This window comes from Mandrillus leucophaeus, unplaced genomic scaffold (genome assembly GCF_000951045.1).
Source record: "Mandrillus leucophaeus isolate KB7577 unplaced genomic scaffold, Mleu.le_1.0 Scaffold14, whole genome shotgun sequence".
Lineage (NCBI taxonomy): Eukaryota > Metazoa > Chordata > Mammalia > Primates > Cercopithecidae > Mandrillus > Mandrillus leucophaeus.
In genome coordinates, this window is record NW_012101365.1 from 4,510,064 (window position 1) to 4,528,152 (window position 18,089).

Below are 18,089 nucleotides of genomic sequence, written 5' to 3' on the forward strand. Positions count from 1 at the left end.
CTGGGAAGCTCCCTTTGTTCAAAGTTCAGGTCCTGCCATCCTCATCGCTGTCGGCTGCTCGATGCCTGCCCTGGGCCTGAGCAAGCCCAGGTCCCACTCTGGCCCTGCCATAGTCTTTTGGCCCTGAAGGCAGTTTCACCTTCTCCAACTTGACCCTTGGAGCTCCTCCTTCTCAGAAGCAGTTTACACCTGTTCCCAGGTTCAGCTGATCCACTCCCTCTTCCTGGACCTGCTGCAGCATTAGCCAGGGAATGGGGGTTCACCAATAATGAGAATGATTAACAAGGGAGTGGGGGATGATCACAGAGATGCCTAAGGTTCAGAAGCCTGAGAGGCGAACGTACTGAGGCCAGAGCCAGGGCGCAGGAACCACCTTTCCTGCTAAGCTTGGATTTGGAGGGCTCAATATGGGAGGTCTCTGTTAAGTGGTGTGTTGGTAAATGTCTGTCTCTCAAAACAAAACAAAGCCCTCCTATGATAGTTAATTCTATGTGCCAATTTCACAGGGCTATGGGGTGCCCAGACATGTGACTAAATATTACTTTGGGTATGTCTGTGAGGGTGTTTCTGGATGAGATTAACATTGAATCAGACTGAGCAAAGCAGGCTGCCCTTCCTAAAGCAGGTGGGCCTCATCCAATCAACTGAAGACACGAGCAGAACAAAAGGACTGAATGAGAGGAAACTCCTCCTGCCTGAGTGCTTAAGCTGGGACATCAGGCTTTTCCTGCCTTCAGACCTGAACTGAAAAGTGGGCTCTTCTTGGGTCTTGAGCCTACCAGCTTTTGGACTGGAACTTACACCATTAGCTCTCCTGGTTCTCGGCCCTTTGGACTCAAACTGGAACTACATCACTGGCTTTCCTGGGTATCTAGCTTGCCTACTGTAGATCTTGGGACTTCTTAGCCTCCATAATCACATGAACCAATACTTTATAAGTCTGTTTCTCTGTCTCTGCATGTGTCTGCCTTTCTAGAGTCATGTGATACATAACATTTTGGTCAATGATAGACTGCATATACAATGGTGGACCCATAAGATTATAATGCCATATTTTTACTGTACCATTTCTATATTTAGATACACAAGTACTTACCATTGTGTTATAATTGCTTATAGTATTCAGTACTGTACCATGTGGTACAGGTCTGTAGCCTAGGAGCAATAAGCTATCCCATATAGCTAGGTGTGTAGTAGGCTGTACCATTTAGGTTTGTGTAACTACACTGTGTGATATTCACACAATAATGAAATCACCTAATGATGTATTTCTTAGAACTTATCCTTGTTGTTAAGGGATGTGTGCCTGTGTGTGTGTATCTCCTATTGGTTCTGTTTCTCTGGAGAACACTGATTGATAGAATAAGTCCTGATTTGTAGCGCTGCTAATTTCTGTGGTGTAAATGCTCCCCCTGTGGGTGATTTCAGGTTGCCAATGTCCATGGAAGTGGAAGGAGATATGCATCATAGCCCTTGTAAGTTGGTACAAGCCATATCCAGCACACCACTGACCCCCTCCCACAAACACCTTTCTCACTCCTCCCCCAAGGGGATCAGACTTCAGGTCTGCCAGTGGGGTAACTAGAAGTTCCAAGGATACGCATGTGAGTTCTCTTCTACTTTCAGCTTCCATGAGGTCACGTAGTGAACAGATTGTTGACACCCTCCTGTAAGGAGGTTGGTAAACCAAGCCAAGGCCCCTCAGGTGGCCCTCTTGCTTCTCATAGGTCTTGATGCCAGGTTCATGGCTTGAGGCTTGTAAGGCAGCTGCTGCTAAGATTCAGATTTGGAACTGGGAACAGCAACATACAGATTGTCCAGTCTAGAGCCTAAGCTCAGCAAACCAAGGAGCTCTGGGTTGGGCTCTCAGGCACCAGCCCAGATAATGCCTTATTGATTGACTGATTGATTGACTGATTGAGACAGGGTCTTGCTCTGTGTCACCCCAGCTGGAGTGCAGTAGCATGATCATAGCTCACTTCAGCCTCAAGTTTCTGAGCTGAAGCAATCCTCCTGCCTCAGCCTCCAGAGTAGCTGGGCCTACAGATACCTGCCACCATACTTAGCTAATTTTTAGACAGGGTCTCACTATGTTGCTCAGCTTGGTCTTGAATTTCTGGCCACAAGCGCTTCTCCTGCAGTGACTCAGGAATCCAGGTTCCTTCTGACATAAGACTGTCCAGCCACCTATGGCCTGGTTGTCATTTGCACTGAGTGAAGGGAACGGGGGAGCCAGGAGACCTCATACAGGTTTTTATGACTTCTGTTTACGTTCCACTGGAAAACTCTTAACACAAGGACACAACTGGTTGTAAGGAAGGCTGGGAAAGGTAGTCTAGCTATGTGTCCAAAGAACGGACGAATGCATTTTAGTGGACAGCTAGTGGGTCCACCAGTTTGTAGATGAGGACAATAGTCTCAACAGGATTAACTTGCTAAAATTAATTGGTCACAACCAAGTGACAAACCAGGCCTCCACCCTAACAGAGCCACCATCATCTCTCACTTGGACTGCAGTGGGGGCCTTCTCACTGGTCTGCTTGCCACCCTGCACAGAGAGGGATCCTTTCAACACTTACTCCAGTCACACTCTGACAGTGATAGAAATAAGCCTGTCAGTTCCTGCATGTTCTTCCAGCCCTTGACCATGGGCTCATGGATTCAGTGAGGGCAACTGAGTTGGAGAATGGCACAGCCTGCACCCGAGCCCAGCTTTGACTCCACATTTTGGTCCCCCAAGCAAGAAACGACAAACACCAGCTTCCAGGCCACTTTTATTTTAACAGAAGCAGCAGCCCCACAACCACGGGGACATGTCTTCCAGATAGTAGACACAGTGCCTGTGGCTGTAAGAGCCTGACAGGGGAGACTCATGCCTTTCTCTTTGGCCCCCATGACCAAAGAAGAAAATGAAAATCACACACCATACACTGCCACACCCATCTCCACCCCTCCCTTTCAGTAACATCCAATTCATCCTTCTGGCCAAAGAAACTGGCTACAATTCTGATTCTACAGAAAACCTTCATGCAGCCAAGAAACTCGGGGCTCTGGAGGGGAGAGGCTTACTCTGATACTTTCCACATGCACTGCCCACTGGCATCAGGTTTAACTCCACCCAAAACCATCACACGGATGGCCAGGGACAGGACTGGCTACAAAAAAAAAGCCATGAACTCAGCTCACCATGCTAAGAAGACTGCCTCTTTCCAGGCAAGATTCTACTGGAGCAACATAACCTGAGGGTGTGATTCCAAAATACCTACCCTTCCAAGCCCCGGGTTGTGGATAAGGTCTGGATTTTGGTTATATGATTAAGGGCGACAGAGGCTGCTGGCATCTCTGGCTACAGTTCCAGGCGCTTAGGGTTGGAGGCTTCACTGGCGAAACAATGGCACTGTTTGATTAACTAGCTCGTGTTAACCATTCATCTACAGCAAGTAGAATCATCAGTTTTGCACTGAGCGAGGAAGCACATGGGTCTCCTATGAGAGCTAATGCCAAAATTCACATGCTTTGTAAAATAGAGGATGAGGTTTGTTTCTTTCTTCTGCCCCCTCCAGAGGCCAAATGGGTAGGGTGGTTCCTTTGCCTTCTGAGTGCCTGGATGCCCCCAGCCCTCACAGGACCCTGCTAAGACACTGGCAGTATGCCAAGCCTTGGGTGGGATGGGTGAACACCCCTCAGTCAAAGCGTGACTCTAAGAGGATTCTGGCACCTGGAATGACAAGACGGATGCTTCCCTGCAAGCCAGGTATGAGCCTTTCTGAAAATGAGATGAGAGCTGGTCTTGGGGTTGAAGGAAGGATCTTGAATGACAGATAATCCCCAAGTGTCCACTGGATCATTTATTTTTCCTCTGACTTTCCACACAAATGAGGCTTTCCGTGGGTTTTGCAACCACAGTGTCTAAGACAATCAGAAGGGTTCCAGGGAGGTCTTGTCTGTAGCGATGTGACAGATGAGGAAACTGCAGCTCAGAGGACAATGACTTGCCCACCTTGTACAGCTCGCTGACAGTAGAGGGGGCTGAAACCTAGGTCTCCTGACTCACAAGCCACAACCATGACTGGCTCAGCTCCCTTAATTCCAGTTTCCCTTACGTGACGCAATTCCTTCTCAGATTCGGGTTTTGAGCTGAGGCTGGGCAGTTCTTAAGATAGAGTTGCATAAACAACCAAGCTTTGTGTTATAACAAGCCAGGGAAGGACCTAGGGAGGTTCCCTTCCCTCTGGAACGGAAATGGAACTTTTCTCTGAGCTTAGGATTTGTAAGGCACTGAAATTAACTATAGCTGGGGTGGGGAGTGGTGGGAGAAAGAAAAAAAGAGGGATGAGTGGTTGGAGAAATCAAGTCGATGCTCTTTTCTTCCAGCCCCACAGTGAGAATCCTACAGAAACATGAGAGTGGACTCCATATTCCCACCTGATGCTGTCCACTCCCCAGCCCCCATGCTGCAGAGCAGCGTGGACCCACTCCCACCATGACAAAGTGGGTTTTGGGACAAGATGAGGCCTGCAGGGTTGGTGAGCCAAGAAGAATGAGCCCAGGTCCCCTGGATCCAATTCGGAGCAGAGAGCCCTCTCTCCACCTAGGTGTCCCAGGCTGAGGCTGGGGCAGGATCCAACCCGGGCATGCCTTCTCCAGGAACACAGGGCTCTCCAAGTGGACTCAGTGGTGGCTGGGGAGGGTCTGCAGGCCCAGGCATTAAGGAGGAAGAGGCAGGATGGCACCAAGGATGGCAGGGAGAACTTTGGCCTCGGACCTGGCTTTGGCACGGCGTATCTTGGGCCTCCCTGCCCCGTGGCTGCCCTCCTGAGATCCCAGGATGGGGAAGAGCTGTCCTTCTCCTGTGAGGACCTTGTCTGCCTGACAGAGGCGATGGCAGGGCAACTCCAGGGCATCCCCTTCATCATTCCGGCCATGGCTGTGCACAGGTGACCTAATGTGGAGCCTTTTCAGACTCCACTGCAGATGTGACGCTGAACGGGAAGCAACAAGAGCTACCACTTACCCAGCACCTTCAGTGTGACCGGTGCTCAACTCAGATGACAACAACCTGCAGGTAGCTATTACTATCCCCTTCAACTGATGAAGAGACCCGGGCTCAGAGGGGTTAAGGGACTCACCCAGAGTCACACAGCTAATGAGTTCTAAACGGGGAACTGGATCAGGCTTGTCTGACTCCAAATCCCACATTCTTTCCATTCCACTGGGCTGCTCCCGGAAGCCAGGAGGAAGGTGGTGTTGGGCTGTCAGGGTGGGATTTCTGGAGGGGTTTCTCTCTGAAAGTGTGGATCTGGGAAAGCAGCCAAGCTTGAGTGAAGGGAGGATGCCTGACCACTCACACGTGTCTGTCTCTCCAGGCGGGCTCCAGTTCAGTGCCTGGCGGCCTTGCAGATCTTGTCGTACACCTCGGGGAAGGCGTCCTGGCAACCGAGCTTCTCTCGCAGCTTGTGGTACAAGGAGCCATCAAACATCTCCCAGAACTCCTCCCGGTTCATGTAGCAGTCAGCATACAGCATCTGGAAGCTGCAGAGGCAGAGAAGTGGGTGAGGACGCCGGGAAGCGCATGGAGCGCAAGGTGTGAGAGAAACCCAACTGCTCACTCTGCAGCCCAGAAAGAGCTTTTGGAGGATTTCTCTTGTTTAACCCCCTTAACCTGATGAAGAAGATGGTGCAGGTATTCTTATCCCCCTTTTGCAGGTAGGGAATTGGGGCTTGGGGGTTAGGTAGCTTAGCAGTCGAGGCAGTCAGGAGTAGAGCTCAGACTGCTGGGCTTCTGCCCCTCTGCTTGGCCACAGGCACACCCTAATGGAGCAGTGGGGCTGTTTTCCTTTCATCTGTTATTGATTTTCAATAAACCGGACATAAAGTATACAATTGGATGAGCTCGACACATGCATGCAACCAAGGACTCCAGTCACTGCGGTCCAGATTGTGGCTACAACCAGCAGCCCCAAACTTTCCCCGGGCCCCTCAGTTATCCGTCGCCCTCTGCCATCCCCAGGCAACTACTGATGCGCTTTCTATCAGTATGGATTCGTGTGTGTTTTTGGGAATGTTATACGAAAGGAATCATGTGGTGTTCTTTTTTCCTGGCTTTGTCCATGTTCCACTCAATAGTTTATCCAGGCTGTTTTCTGGGCAATCCTCTGTCCTGGGCCTCTCCGTGGCTTTCATAGTCAGGAATCCATCTCTCCTTAGCTTTGGCCTTTCCATCTGGAGCAGTCGCCCCTGGACACAGCTAAGCCCACACCCATCATCTGTCCCGTGGGGAGAAGTGGGGTGACTCCCAGGTTTCTGGCTGGAGCAGCTGGGAGGGTGTGACGTGTTCCCTGGAGGCGGGGGTGCAGGGAGAAGAGGGCAAGTAGTCCTGCCAGCCCACCCGCTGCCCATCTTTCACAGCTTACCTCCTGACCCAGAGGCCGCCACAGCTCCAGGGGCCCTCAGGAACCAGTTGATAGGCCTGGGGCTCCTGGTTCTCCACAGAGCTGGCCTCGTTCCCCTGCAGCAGTACCCTGGGGCTGTCAGCTAGAGGGACCATACTATACTCTGCGCCACTCACCCATGGACGCTGCGGACAAACTTCTCCAACTGCCTCATGCAGGACCTGGCTTCAAAGTGTTTCACGCGCGGCTCCCCATATGCTCCAATGTCGATGTAGAGCTCTGCCTCATTTCCCTTGGGGTGCACCAGGCCTGGCTGGCTGGGCAGGATGAATGGACACAGCCAGATGGGGTAGACCTGGGTAGACCAGGGAGGTGGGTATTGGTGCTTTTTCTCCAACAGGTGACAGGTTCATGGCTGGCGCACTCATACCCACCCAAACGAAGGCTTTGCAGCATTCTCAACACCCCCTCAGGTGCTCTCGGATTCGCTCCCCACCCCCAGCCCTGGCTGAGAACACCCTGACTCCGCCACCCTGGAGGACACAGTCAGAGCAGGTCATGGGGGTACTCGATGCCAGACCCTATGACTCCTCTCCCAGGGGGGCCATCACTGAGTAGGCCAAGGCCTCAGCAGGCATAGGGACAAGAACCGCATCTTAAAGTTGGGAAAACACGCAGAGGGCAGGTGTGCCCAAGGTCGGTGACACGGTTCAGGGGAGGAGACCATGGATTCCAAGGGAACACGCCTAGTGCGCCCGCCCTGCCCTCCCCCACTCACATGGATGTCATTTTGGAAGGTGTGCAGGGCCTGCTGCAGGCACTTCATGGGCACCAGCATGTCCTGCACCACGTGGTGCTGCTCGTACAGCTTGCGCAGGGTCTCACCCTGGGTCAGTTTCAGGAGGGAGATCTTGGGAGGCACCATCCAGCCAAAGAGGTAGCGGAAGATGGGGTTGTTGCCAAAGGGGATGATGTCCTAGAAAACAAAGATTAGGGATGGAGAGAAAAAAACCAACAAGGGTTGAATGTCTCCAAGTGCAAGGGGCCAAGGGCCAGGTCCCATTCTGTGCTTGACAGAAGCATGCCTGGGTCCAATTCCCCTCTTTGGAGGGGGTGTGATGGGACCTAGGGCTTTACTAGTCCGATCTAGGTTTGCTTCTCAGCTCTGGCATTCCCCAGCAGTGATGATCCCGGGCTAGTTACTTAACTTCTTTGAGCTCAGTTTCCTTATCTGTAAAATGGGCCTTGTGAGGATAATGAGACAGTGCCTGGAGTGCAATGATGAGGTAGCTATCATTCCTGGTCTAGCTGTTGAGATCTGGCCGGCATAGAGCTGGCATTCCATAAATGTTTGAAAAACGAATGCTGTTGAATGAGCATAGTGATAGTCAGAGAACTTAAGCAGTCTCCCTAAGGGCACACAGCCAGAGACAGCTCTCATGGGGTGGGTGCAGTCTGGCTCAGGTTCGACAAGGAGCCTATTGGTTTGCAGCATTCCTTGCTCACAGCCTGACCACCTGCCTGGCAGCCCCAATTCAGTCTCCCTGGAAACCCTCCTGCGCAGTCTGTTCTTCTCTTCCATGCCTCAAACTGCCATGAGGCGGGAGCTTCCTCACTCAGCACTGCGGCCTCCTGGCGATGCCCCCGACTCTCCTCCAGCTCTGCCCACCTCCAACAGAGAAGACTTTGGCCCCTGGCTCACAATCTTCCTCCCTGCTTGAGTCCTGCCATCTTCCTGAGGGTCCCCAGTGTCCACTGTTACCCGATTCTCACAGCTCCATGAGCCCTTGAAGCCAAGGCCGCTCCTCCATTCATTAGACAGTTCCGAGGGGCCTCTGAGGTCAGGAACCAGGTTCTATGCTGGGTACTGGGGAGCCAAGATAACTGAGACACGGTCTCTGTCCTTAAGATGCCCACTCCCCCAGGTGTGGAAGACACAGGCCACTGGATGACAGTGTGGGAAGAATGGGGACAAACAGAGGCTGGGGCAGCACATGAAAGGGTCCACATCAGAGTAGGAGACACAGCGACTCCCCAAAGCAGCCACGTGTGTAAGCACTGAAGGCTGAGTGACCCTTTCCCTCACTCCCCTGGAATCGCCAGACCACTCCCATGAAGTCAGGGACCTGCCTGCTTTCTTCTGTTAGATCCTGCCGCCTTTGCTAATGTCTGGCATGCAACGGGAGCTCAATAAATAGCATGGCTTTTATTGTTTCCTTGGTACCTTTGGAAGACCTACACACGCCCACAGCAGAAATCCCTGTAGTACAAAGGTTAAGCCTCCGTGCGCATTCCTGACCCTGTTTCCCTCCTAGAAATGGTCTGATCTCACTCCCCACCCACCCTCAACTCCCCTCCCCCTCCCTAATGGCAAGCATTGGTATGAATGATTTGCCTACCCTTCGGGAGACATCTGATACACAGAGAAGCAGAAGAGCTTTAAAAAAACAGAAAACAAACAAAAAAACAAACTCACAAATGGTGGCATCTTGGCACACCTGCTCATCACTGTATCCTGTGTATCAATACAGAGAGCACTACTGCCTTCGGTTGTGGGTACCTAATGTGTGCTGCAGGGGTCCACAAATTTGGCCCACCCTCTGGTTGTGTGTTCCTTTACAAATTGTCCATGGCTGCCTCCAGGCTACAAGGCAGAGGAGCAGTTACTAGAGAGGCCTTATGGTCTGAAAAACCTAGACTGTATACTATCTGACACATTGTATAAAATGCTTACTGGATAGGGTACGGTGGCTCACGCCTGTAATCCCAGCGCTTTGGGAGGCCAAGGTGGGCGGATCACTTGAGGTCAGTAGTTCGAGACTAGCCTGGCCAAGATGGCGAAAGCCCATCTCTACTAAAAATACCCCCAAAAATTAGCTGGGCATGGTGGCAGGTGCCTGTAATCCCAGCTACTCAGGAGGCTGAGGCAAGGAGAATTGTTTGAACTGGAGAGGCGGAGGTTGCAATGAGCCAAGATCGTGCCACTGCACTCTAGCCTGGGTGACCCTGTGAGACTCCGTCTCAAAAAAAAAAAAAAAAAAGAAAGGTTATTGACCCCTGCTCGATTACAGCGGATGTGTCATAATTTATTTAATCACTTCTATACTGGCAGACATTTAGATTATTTCCAGATTATGCCAACTAATATCCTTCATATATGTATCTTTGCCCTTTTATATGTGTCAGAAAGGTAAATTCCCAGAAGTGGAAGATCTTGGCTTAAATGGTGTGTGCAATTTTCATGGATACCATTTCAGAACTTGTACCATTTTATACTCTCCCAGACAATGTAGAACACTGTTTCCCTTCTCCCTTGCCAGCACGATGTGACATCAAACTTCTAGATCACTGTCATTCATTCTGATAGGGAAAAAATGAGACTCCTGGCATTCTGTTTTGCCCTTCTCTATTTCTGAGTTAGACAGTATCACTTTGACGTTTAAAAGTCATTTGTGTTTTTTTCCTAAAAATAGTCAACTGTTAGCCAAATATATCAGCTGAAACCATTCCTTTTCCAGTCTTAGCCTCAGAAAGCTCAAGTTTTAAACATGTGCCCTGCCCTTCTCCTTTCCCGCTTCTGTCCACCCATTACTTATCCTATGTTGCTTAGTGACCTGTGATCCCAGGGTCCTAAGCTGCCCTCTTGCTGAGGCCAGTCTTTCTGGAGCATCTCACTGCAGACCTTGCTCTCTGGCCATCCTTGCTCACTGGCTATAGGGCCCCACGGCAAATCCAAGGGGCCCAGCCTGAGCCAGGAACCCCAGCCCCAGAGGGAGGTCCTGGGGCAATGGCCTTCTATGAACACAAGGACACTATCTTATCCTTTCTTACTGGTGTTAACTCCCTGTGTTAGCCAACCGCTTATACTGAAACGATGACGAGGGAATGACAAGACAGAGCTGCCCAGCTTGGTTCCTTTCAGTCCTTCCTTACTCACCGTAAGTCAAAGGTAGTGTTAGTAGAATGTAACACAGAGAAATAAAAAGAGTTTATGCAGCATTCTTAATGGAACCAAGAAATACATATATATGAGTTAAATATTCTTATATTTATAAATATATTTAAACAATGAACAGTAAAATTCATACTAATACTTTAAATTTTTATTTACTTAGAATGGCATTAAGTTGCAAATATTTATGATGAGAGAGACCATGGAGAAAGAAAAAAGCTTTATATTTTAGTACCTTTAATGGCACTTTTGGCCTGCTTTTTGCACTGGGCCCTGCAAATTATGCAGCTAGCCCTGACCCCACGTGTTGCTGATGGACCAAGCTGGGGGAAGGGAAGTGACTGCACCAGCCAGTCCTGGCACAGGTGTGACCAGAATGGACTAATCACCCAGAATGCAGCTTGTTAAGGGGCTTAGCACCCAGGCCTGGTCACGCTGGTTCATTCCAGAGCCTTACTCATCAGGGAGGAACCCAGGGGAAAGGCTGCCAATGGAAGAGGGAAGAATTATCCCAGCAGAGGCAGGGAAAAGGCATGCATTTGAAATTGTTTATTCCTCCCCTCTAGAAATGTCTTGCCTTCTGCATTTCCACTGTAGAGGATGCTGCGGTGCTCCGTGCAGATGCCCGCTCCAGGGAGGCACCCATTCCCCCACTTGCACGGGGTGCTGACTGCTGACACTCAGGGAGAACTGCCTTTGGCAGAAGGGAGCTGCCTCATCCAAGGTCAGCCTGCACAATGACTGGTTGATAGGGCAGCATTTGGTGTAAAGTCCTAGCCCACGGGTCTCAAGGTGACACAACTCTGGAAGGCCATCTTACCCCAGGGCTGCCTGTCAGCTGAGGCCTTCTTTGTGACTGCACCACAGCTTGACTTCTTCCTCTTCCCAGTCCAGCTTCCCTACTACCGCGCGGTGACAGATCACAAGAGGTCTGAATGTTCACTTCCTGCATGCAAATGCAGGTTGAACACACCCATTCTTCCAGATTCTTCCTTTGCCTGATGTCAGTGTGGGTCAGTGTTTATTTAACAGCACAAATGTGTAAGACAAACCTCATTTTGAATCCTAGCTCTGTGTAGCAGGTTTATTTTTATCTTATTTTTTTTTGCAGGGGGATGGAATTTCACTCTTGTTCCCCAGACTGGAGTGCAATGGCGTGATCTCAGCTCACCACCACCTCCGCTTCCCAGGTTCAAGTGATTCTCCTGCCTCAGCCTCCTGAGTAGCTGAGATTACAGGCATGTACCACCACGTCTGGCTAATTGTATATTTTTAGTAGAGATAGGTTTCTCCATGTTGGTCAGGCTGGTCTCAAACTCCCCAACTCAGGTGATTCGCCCACCTCCACCTTCCAAAGTGCTGGGATTGCAAGTATGAGCCACTGCGCCTGGCCTTCTGTAGTGGTTTTAAAATATGCCCCTAGCTTCTTTGCTAGTCCTTTCTTTAAGAAGTGGAGCTCAGTGCCCCTCCCCTGAGTATGGGCTGGATTAGTGACTCTGATCTAATAAGGAGAATATGGTGGGAGTGAGAGGTGTGGCCTATGACGGGTCGTAAAAGGCACTGCAGACTCCTCCTTGGTCTCTCTCTTGGATCACTTGCTCTGGGGGAAGCCAGCTGCTTTGTCATGAGGTCACTGGAGGAACCCATGTGGCAAGGAGCTAAGGTCTCTGGTCAACATCCATGTGAGTTGCAAGCAGATCTTCCAGCCCCAGTCAAGCCTCCAGATGACTGCTGCCCTAGCCCACAGCATGAGAGTCCCTGAGCCAGGACCACTCAGATCAGCCACTCCCAAATCCTTGACCTTCAGAAACTATGATATAATAAATGTTTGCTGCTTTAATCTCTAACTTTTGGTTTTGTTCATTATGCATGAATAGATCACTAATACACTCATTCTCTGAGTTGTGTTATTTACTTTGTCTCAAACAGTTTCTTTTTTTTTTTTTTTTATTTTTGAGACAGAGTCTCACTCTGTCGCCCAGGATGGAGTACACTGGCATGATCTTGGCTCACTGCAACCTCCACTTCCCGGGTTCAAGTGGTTTTCCTGCCTCAGTCTCCCTAGTAGCTGGGATTACAGGCATGCCCCAACCCACCTGGCTCATTTTTGTATTTTTAGTAGAGACAGGGTTTTGCCATATTGCTCAGGCTAGTAGTTACTTTGGATAACCTAATCCTCAGTATTCTCATCTGTGGAATGGAAATAACACTAATATCTACGCTCAGAGGGTTGTTGGGAAGATGAAGATAATGCGTGGAAAGTGTTTGGCATTAACGTCCACCACAATGAGAGTGGCTAATGTTAACCACTGCTGTTATCTTTCTGATCCTCTTTCGCTGGCTCCTCTCCTTTCTCTTAACAAAACCACACTCCACAACCTTAACATTGTTCTTGGCAGGGATCAAGAAGGACTCATAGTGGCTTCTGCTTTTGGCAAAATTGCCTACCACCTGCTGTGGGCCTTGACATTGCCCAAGATTAAGACTAATGGGTGTGGGGGAGACCCCATAGCCCCCCAGGCCATGATGAGACCCTCACCCCTACACTCCTCCACCCCTACCACTACCCAATCACATTCTGCTTAAGATACCTACCCAACATCAGAACTGACCAATCACCTTCTTCTAGGAACCCACCAGGTGTAATTCCATCATGCCTTACGTTCTGTTGTCCTTAGTCACCATGGCCTGCCAGGTGCCTTGTTACTGTGATCTTAACCTACTACAGCAATGCAGCAACTCTTAATCTGACTTCACTTGCCACTGCCCCACCACCCTTCCTCAAGCCCTGTTCTCATGGTCTGACCTCAGCAAAACCCTCTCCATTCTCAGTCTCTTCTCTGAACATTCCTTTCCCCTCCTTGTTCTTAATTAGAACCCTGAAGCCCTCTTTAAATGGTATCATTTTCTCCCCTAAAACCCTCTTGCCACTGGGATAGATGGAGGTGAGGTAGGGTCCCCCTGGCCCCTCATTACTGCTTCCAGATCTCTGTTCCTCCCCCGTGCCCAGAAACCAACCTCAGAAACTTGGAAACATGTGCCCAATACCTCCCCTGATAACTGTTAGGCAGGAATCTAGACCCAACATGGCAGTATCACCCGGCATGGCAGGCCCTTTGTTAGAACTCCCTGCCCTTCACTTCCTGCTAAGACTCTCAGCGCGCGAAAAAAGCCCGCGCCCGCCAAAAAACCCCCGCTCTGCGCAAGCTCCTGGACACGTCATTCCTCAGAAACGGAAACCTACAAACCCCGCCTACCTCGCCCTATAAAAGGCCCCCTGATACCTGCCCCGAGTGTGACTTCCTCGGCCCTCCTCCTAGGGGACCAGTGAACCTCGCCCGTGAGCCCAATAAAGGCTACCTCTGTTATCATCTGCCTTGTGTCTTCTTGCTTGGCTCCCCATTACATTACAATAACCACAGCTCCCCTCCCCTCACTAGAGTGTGGATCACTGAATTCCCTGAATCCCAACATCCTTGGCTCCTTTCACCAGATCCTAGAAAACTGCCACTTTCCTCAACATTAACTTTTGGTGACTGAAACCCACAGAGAAGGTCCTGACCACGCCTGGTCTCTCTGCCCTTGGCCTTCTTTCTTTACATTCCAGTGATCTGATCTTCCACATGTCCTTGGCCACTGGCTCTCACAAAATACCCTGGAGGAGGGGACAGAAATTACTACCCGTGGGGATCCAGTGTGGGAGGAAGTGAGCCCACTGGCCACACGTGGCCTAGTGCCTGTTTTTGTAAATTTGGTTTTACTGGGGCCAGTCATCCCTATTCATTTATGTACTGTCCTTGGCTGTTTCCATGTGGCAGATCTGAGGAGCTATGATAGATTCTGTGGCTTGCAATGCCTAAAATATTTGTTGTTTGGCCCTTTAGGAACGTTTGCTGACCCCTAGGCCTTGTCACCCTGCCCTGCATTCACTGTCTCCATAGCTTCCACTACAAGTGTTTGTTCTCAGCCATCACCGCCTCTCTTCCTAGCTTATGCCCTCTAGTCCCCTGACTTTGATGCTCCACTTCACCCAGGGCATCCTGTCCACCAGATCAGTCCCTTGTCAGTCCCTGGGGGCCTCTCACATCCTGCCTCCCCTCCATGGCTGGCTTAGATTTCATCATAACCACACCCTTGGGTCCTCACTCTTCCCTACACATCACACTCCCTGCAAAACCTCGGCCATGGTTAAATATAACTCTCTGCCTACTCTGTACCCCACCCACACAGATTCCTGAGTGAAAACCCACAACCACAGGGCTGGTCTCACTGTAAATTCATGAGTGTGAATCCCTGGTAGGCCCAGTGCTACCTGGCAATGCCACAGTGTTTTCCCAGTTAATTCATTGCCCACTCTCTGAGGGACAGCTTCACATCTCTTCTCTCCTCAAACCATCAAAATCCTCTCCCCTTTCATCTCAGCCAAGATCCTTATTTCATTGAGAAAACAGAAGCAATCAGAAGAGAACTCTCACACCCTCCCACCACCCTATGGTCCTCCTTCCCTCCTGACAATGGGATGAACTTTCCATGTGCCCATCAAAAGGCAACCTCTCCACCTGAGCTCAGGAGCCACTCCACCCCCCTGCTCAAGGCTTCGCCCTTTCAATATACCCTCTTCTGCACTGTCATTTTCCCCTCCACTGGATCACTGTCATAACTGCCACCTCTCCCATCTTAAAGCAATCACACAAAGTACCTTCACCTGGCCCCACACGGGCCTCCTGCCATCACCCTGTTTCTCTGCCTCCCTTGACAGTGAGCCTCTCTCTCACAGTTTGTTTTCACTGTCTCCACTGCCTTGTTTCCAGTTCTCTCTCGAACCCACTGGTCAAGGTTTCACCCCTATTGCTTAAAGTCAATGATGACATTCCCATGGCCAAATCCAGTCTCTCCTTCAGCAGCATGTGGCATAGTTGCTGGCCTTCCTTCTGAAACAGTCTTCCCTTGGCTTCTGGGATGCCACATCCTCCTGGCTTTGTTCCCCTACCCTGGTTGACAGCACTTTCTCTTGCCCTTGGCTCGTTCCTCCTCCCCTAACCTGCTGGGTGTCCCAGGGTCTTCTCTATCCACCATCACTCATCTCCCTCCATGGCTTTAGAAAACATTTCTCTGTGGCTAAGAAATGTGCAGATGGGGCTCCAACCTCCACTGAACTCCTGAAGTCCCGACACACATCACTGGCTCCTGCTGTCGTCCCACCTGGACATCTGAATGGCTTCTGATTCCCCTTTCCAGTCCCCTCCCCCATGTTTCAAATGGCAGTCAACCTTGGCCCTGAACCTTGGAATCACATCCATGGTCAAGCTCTCTGGAAATCCTGTTTGTTGGTTCAACTTGCACTGCATCTCCCAGATTTGACACTTCTCCCCTGCTGCTGCCCAGACAACAGTATCTTCTTTCTTCTACTCTTCCACTCTTGTTCACTCCTGCCCCCATCCACTCTATCCAGCTGTCACAGTTATTCTTTTAAAACAAAAATCAGGCCATGTCACTTTCCTGTTCAAAGCCCTCATTGGCTTCCTATTATACTTAGAATAAAATATAGAGTCCTTTCTAACCTACAAGGAGCCATATGATCTAGCCTCTGGTGGCTGTTTGACCTCATTCCTCACCATAGCTCAGCGTGAGCATGCTGGCTCCTCAGCCTTCTTGCTGTTTTTCAAACACAAGCAGCCTTGCTGGGACACCTGGATAGCTATATGCAAAAGAATGGAGCTGGACTCCTACCCCACTCAACAACCTAAATATTAGAGCTGCAACTATAAAGGTCTTTGAAGAAAACACAGGGGCTTCGACTTGGCAATAAATTCTTATATACGGCACTAAAAACACAAAAGGGAAAATAGATAAATTGGAATTCATCTAAATTAAAAACTTCTGTACATCAAAGGACATTACCAAGACAACGAAAAGAAACCTACAGAATTGGAGAAAATGTTTGCAGATCATATATCTGATGAGGGCCTACTATCCCGAATATATAAAGAACTCTTACATCTAAAGAACTCTTACATCTCAACAACAAAGACAAATGACCAAATTTTAAAAGGCGGCAAAGGATTCACATAGACTTTTCACCAAAGAAGATATACAAAACAGCTAACATGCATATAAAAAGATGCTCCACATCATTAGTTTAGAAAATGCAAGTCAATACCACAAATCCACCAGAATGGCTATAATAATAATACTAATAATTTAAAAACCAGAAAATAACAAGTGTGGGTGAGACTGTTAAAAAAAATAAGAGCACTCATACATTGCTGGTGGGAATGAAAAATGGCACAGCCTCAGTGGAAAAAAGTTTGGTTGTTGCTCAGAAAGTTAGACACAGAATTAGCATATGACCCAGCAATTCCACTCCTAGTTCTAAATCCCAAAGAACTGAAAACAGGTATTCAAACAAAGACATGCACATGAAGGTTTGTAGCAGCACTGTTCACAGTAGCCAAAAGGTTGAAACAACCCACATGTCCATCAACAGATGAGTCACAAAACAAAATGTGGTTTCTCATAATGAACTACTATCCCACCATAAAAAGAAATGAAATATTGATACATGAAAACATTATGCTATGTAAAAGAAGCCAGTCACAAAAGGCACACACTGTATCATTCCATACATGTGAAATATCCAGAATAAGTAAATCTATAGAGACAGAAGATGAATTGGTGGTTGCCACAGGCTGGGGAAAGGGGAGAGAATAGGGAGTGGCCGCTTAATAGGTATAGGGTTTCCTTTTCGGAGATGAAAATGTTTGGAACTACACAGAGGTAGTGGTTGCACAACACTGAATGTACTAAATCACCCTGAACTGTCCATTTTCTAATGGCTAATTTTCTGTTAGCCCAGCTCAAGCCCTGGGCTCTGGCTGTCCCTCTGCCTGTGAACAGAGTTCCAGAGTTCTCCCCGGAGTTGTTCCTGGCCTGCCCTCCCTATGTTCAGGTCCCTGCTCACAAAGTCGTCTCCTGAGGGGCTCTTCCTGACCTTTCACCACTTAAAGTGTCATTACTCCTCATCCACCCACCCATCTACACATGCAATAGCAAATTCTCACTCACCTTTCACAGCCAGGCTCGGCTGTTACCTCAAGCCCTAGGCAGAACTAGCCACTTCCTACTCATGTTCCTGAGGCCCTTTACAGTGCAGGGATCTGTCTGCTCACTGTGGCTAGAGGCTCAAAGGCAGAACAGGTTTGCGTTCCCTAAAGTACTGGCCGAGGGACCTACTCCCCAGCACCAAGCAGACGCTTGCTTAAGAGCCTGCTGCTTGAACTGAAGATAGTCGGTTCCTTCAGAAGGAAACAACTGTGAGAAGGTGTTCCTTAGGACAAAGCCACTCTTTACCCTGAAGGGAGAGAGCATGGCTACAGTGTTAACTGTCCGGGCTCCCTGCCCAGCTGGCCCGGAGGAGCCAGGGCTACAGAAACCCAAGCCTCACCTGTAGCTCCCAGAAGATGCTGCGCGTGTGGCGGTGGTAGTAGTGCCTCAAGGGAATGTACTCCAGGCCCTCTCGGTTTGTCTTCAGATAGTTCTCCACGTGCTTAAAGAACCACGGCTTGTAGTAATTGCCAATGCTATTCAGCTGAAATGACAAAGGGCACTGTGATCAGGCTGCAGACAAGCGCCCAGCGCCATCGGGGTGTAACAGCAACACCCGGCTTCTGTTCAGCACTCCTGGCCTTTTCAAAGCTCTTTCATGTCTATTACCGCCTTTGAGACTCTTGAAAGCTGGTGAGGTT

At 49.6% G+C, this 18,089-nt stretch overlaps 1 protein-coding gene across 2 annotated transcripts in view; it reads right to left on the reverse strand.

Annotated features, from left to right (window-relative positions):
- Positions 1 to 2,756: 2,756 nt before the first annotated feature.
- DHCR24 (24-dehydrocholesterol reductase) overlaps positions 2,757 to 18,089 on the reverse strand; it is a 39,966-nt gene continuing 24,633 nt past the window's right edge. The window contains exons 6-10 of one of the 2 annotated variants that reach the window (XM_011973836.1): positions 17,789 to 17,932; positions 7,171 to 7,368; positions 6,569 to 6,747; positions 5,349 to 5,532; positions 2,757 to 4,390 (exon numbers count right to left, since the gene is read on the reverse strand). In XM_011973836.1, coding sequence (XP_011829226.1) covers positions 5,379 to 5,532; positions 6,569 to 6,747; positions 7,171 to 7,368; positions 17,789 to 17,932 — 675 coding nt within the window. In that variant the 3' untranslated portion in view covers positions 2,757 to 4,390; positions 5,349 to 5,378. Of the gene's footprint in view, positions 5,533 to 6,568; positions 6,748 to 7,170; positions 7,369 to 17,788; positions 17,933 to 18,089 lie in introns of both variants that reach the window. The other variant, XM_011973834.1, reaches the window with a different exon arrangement.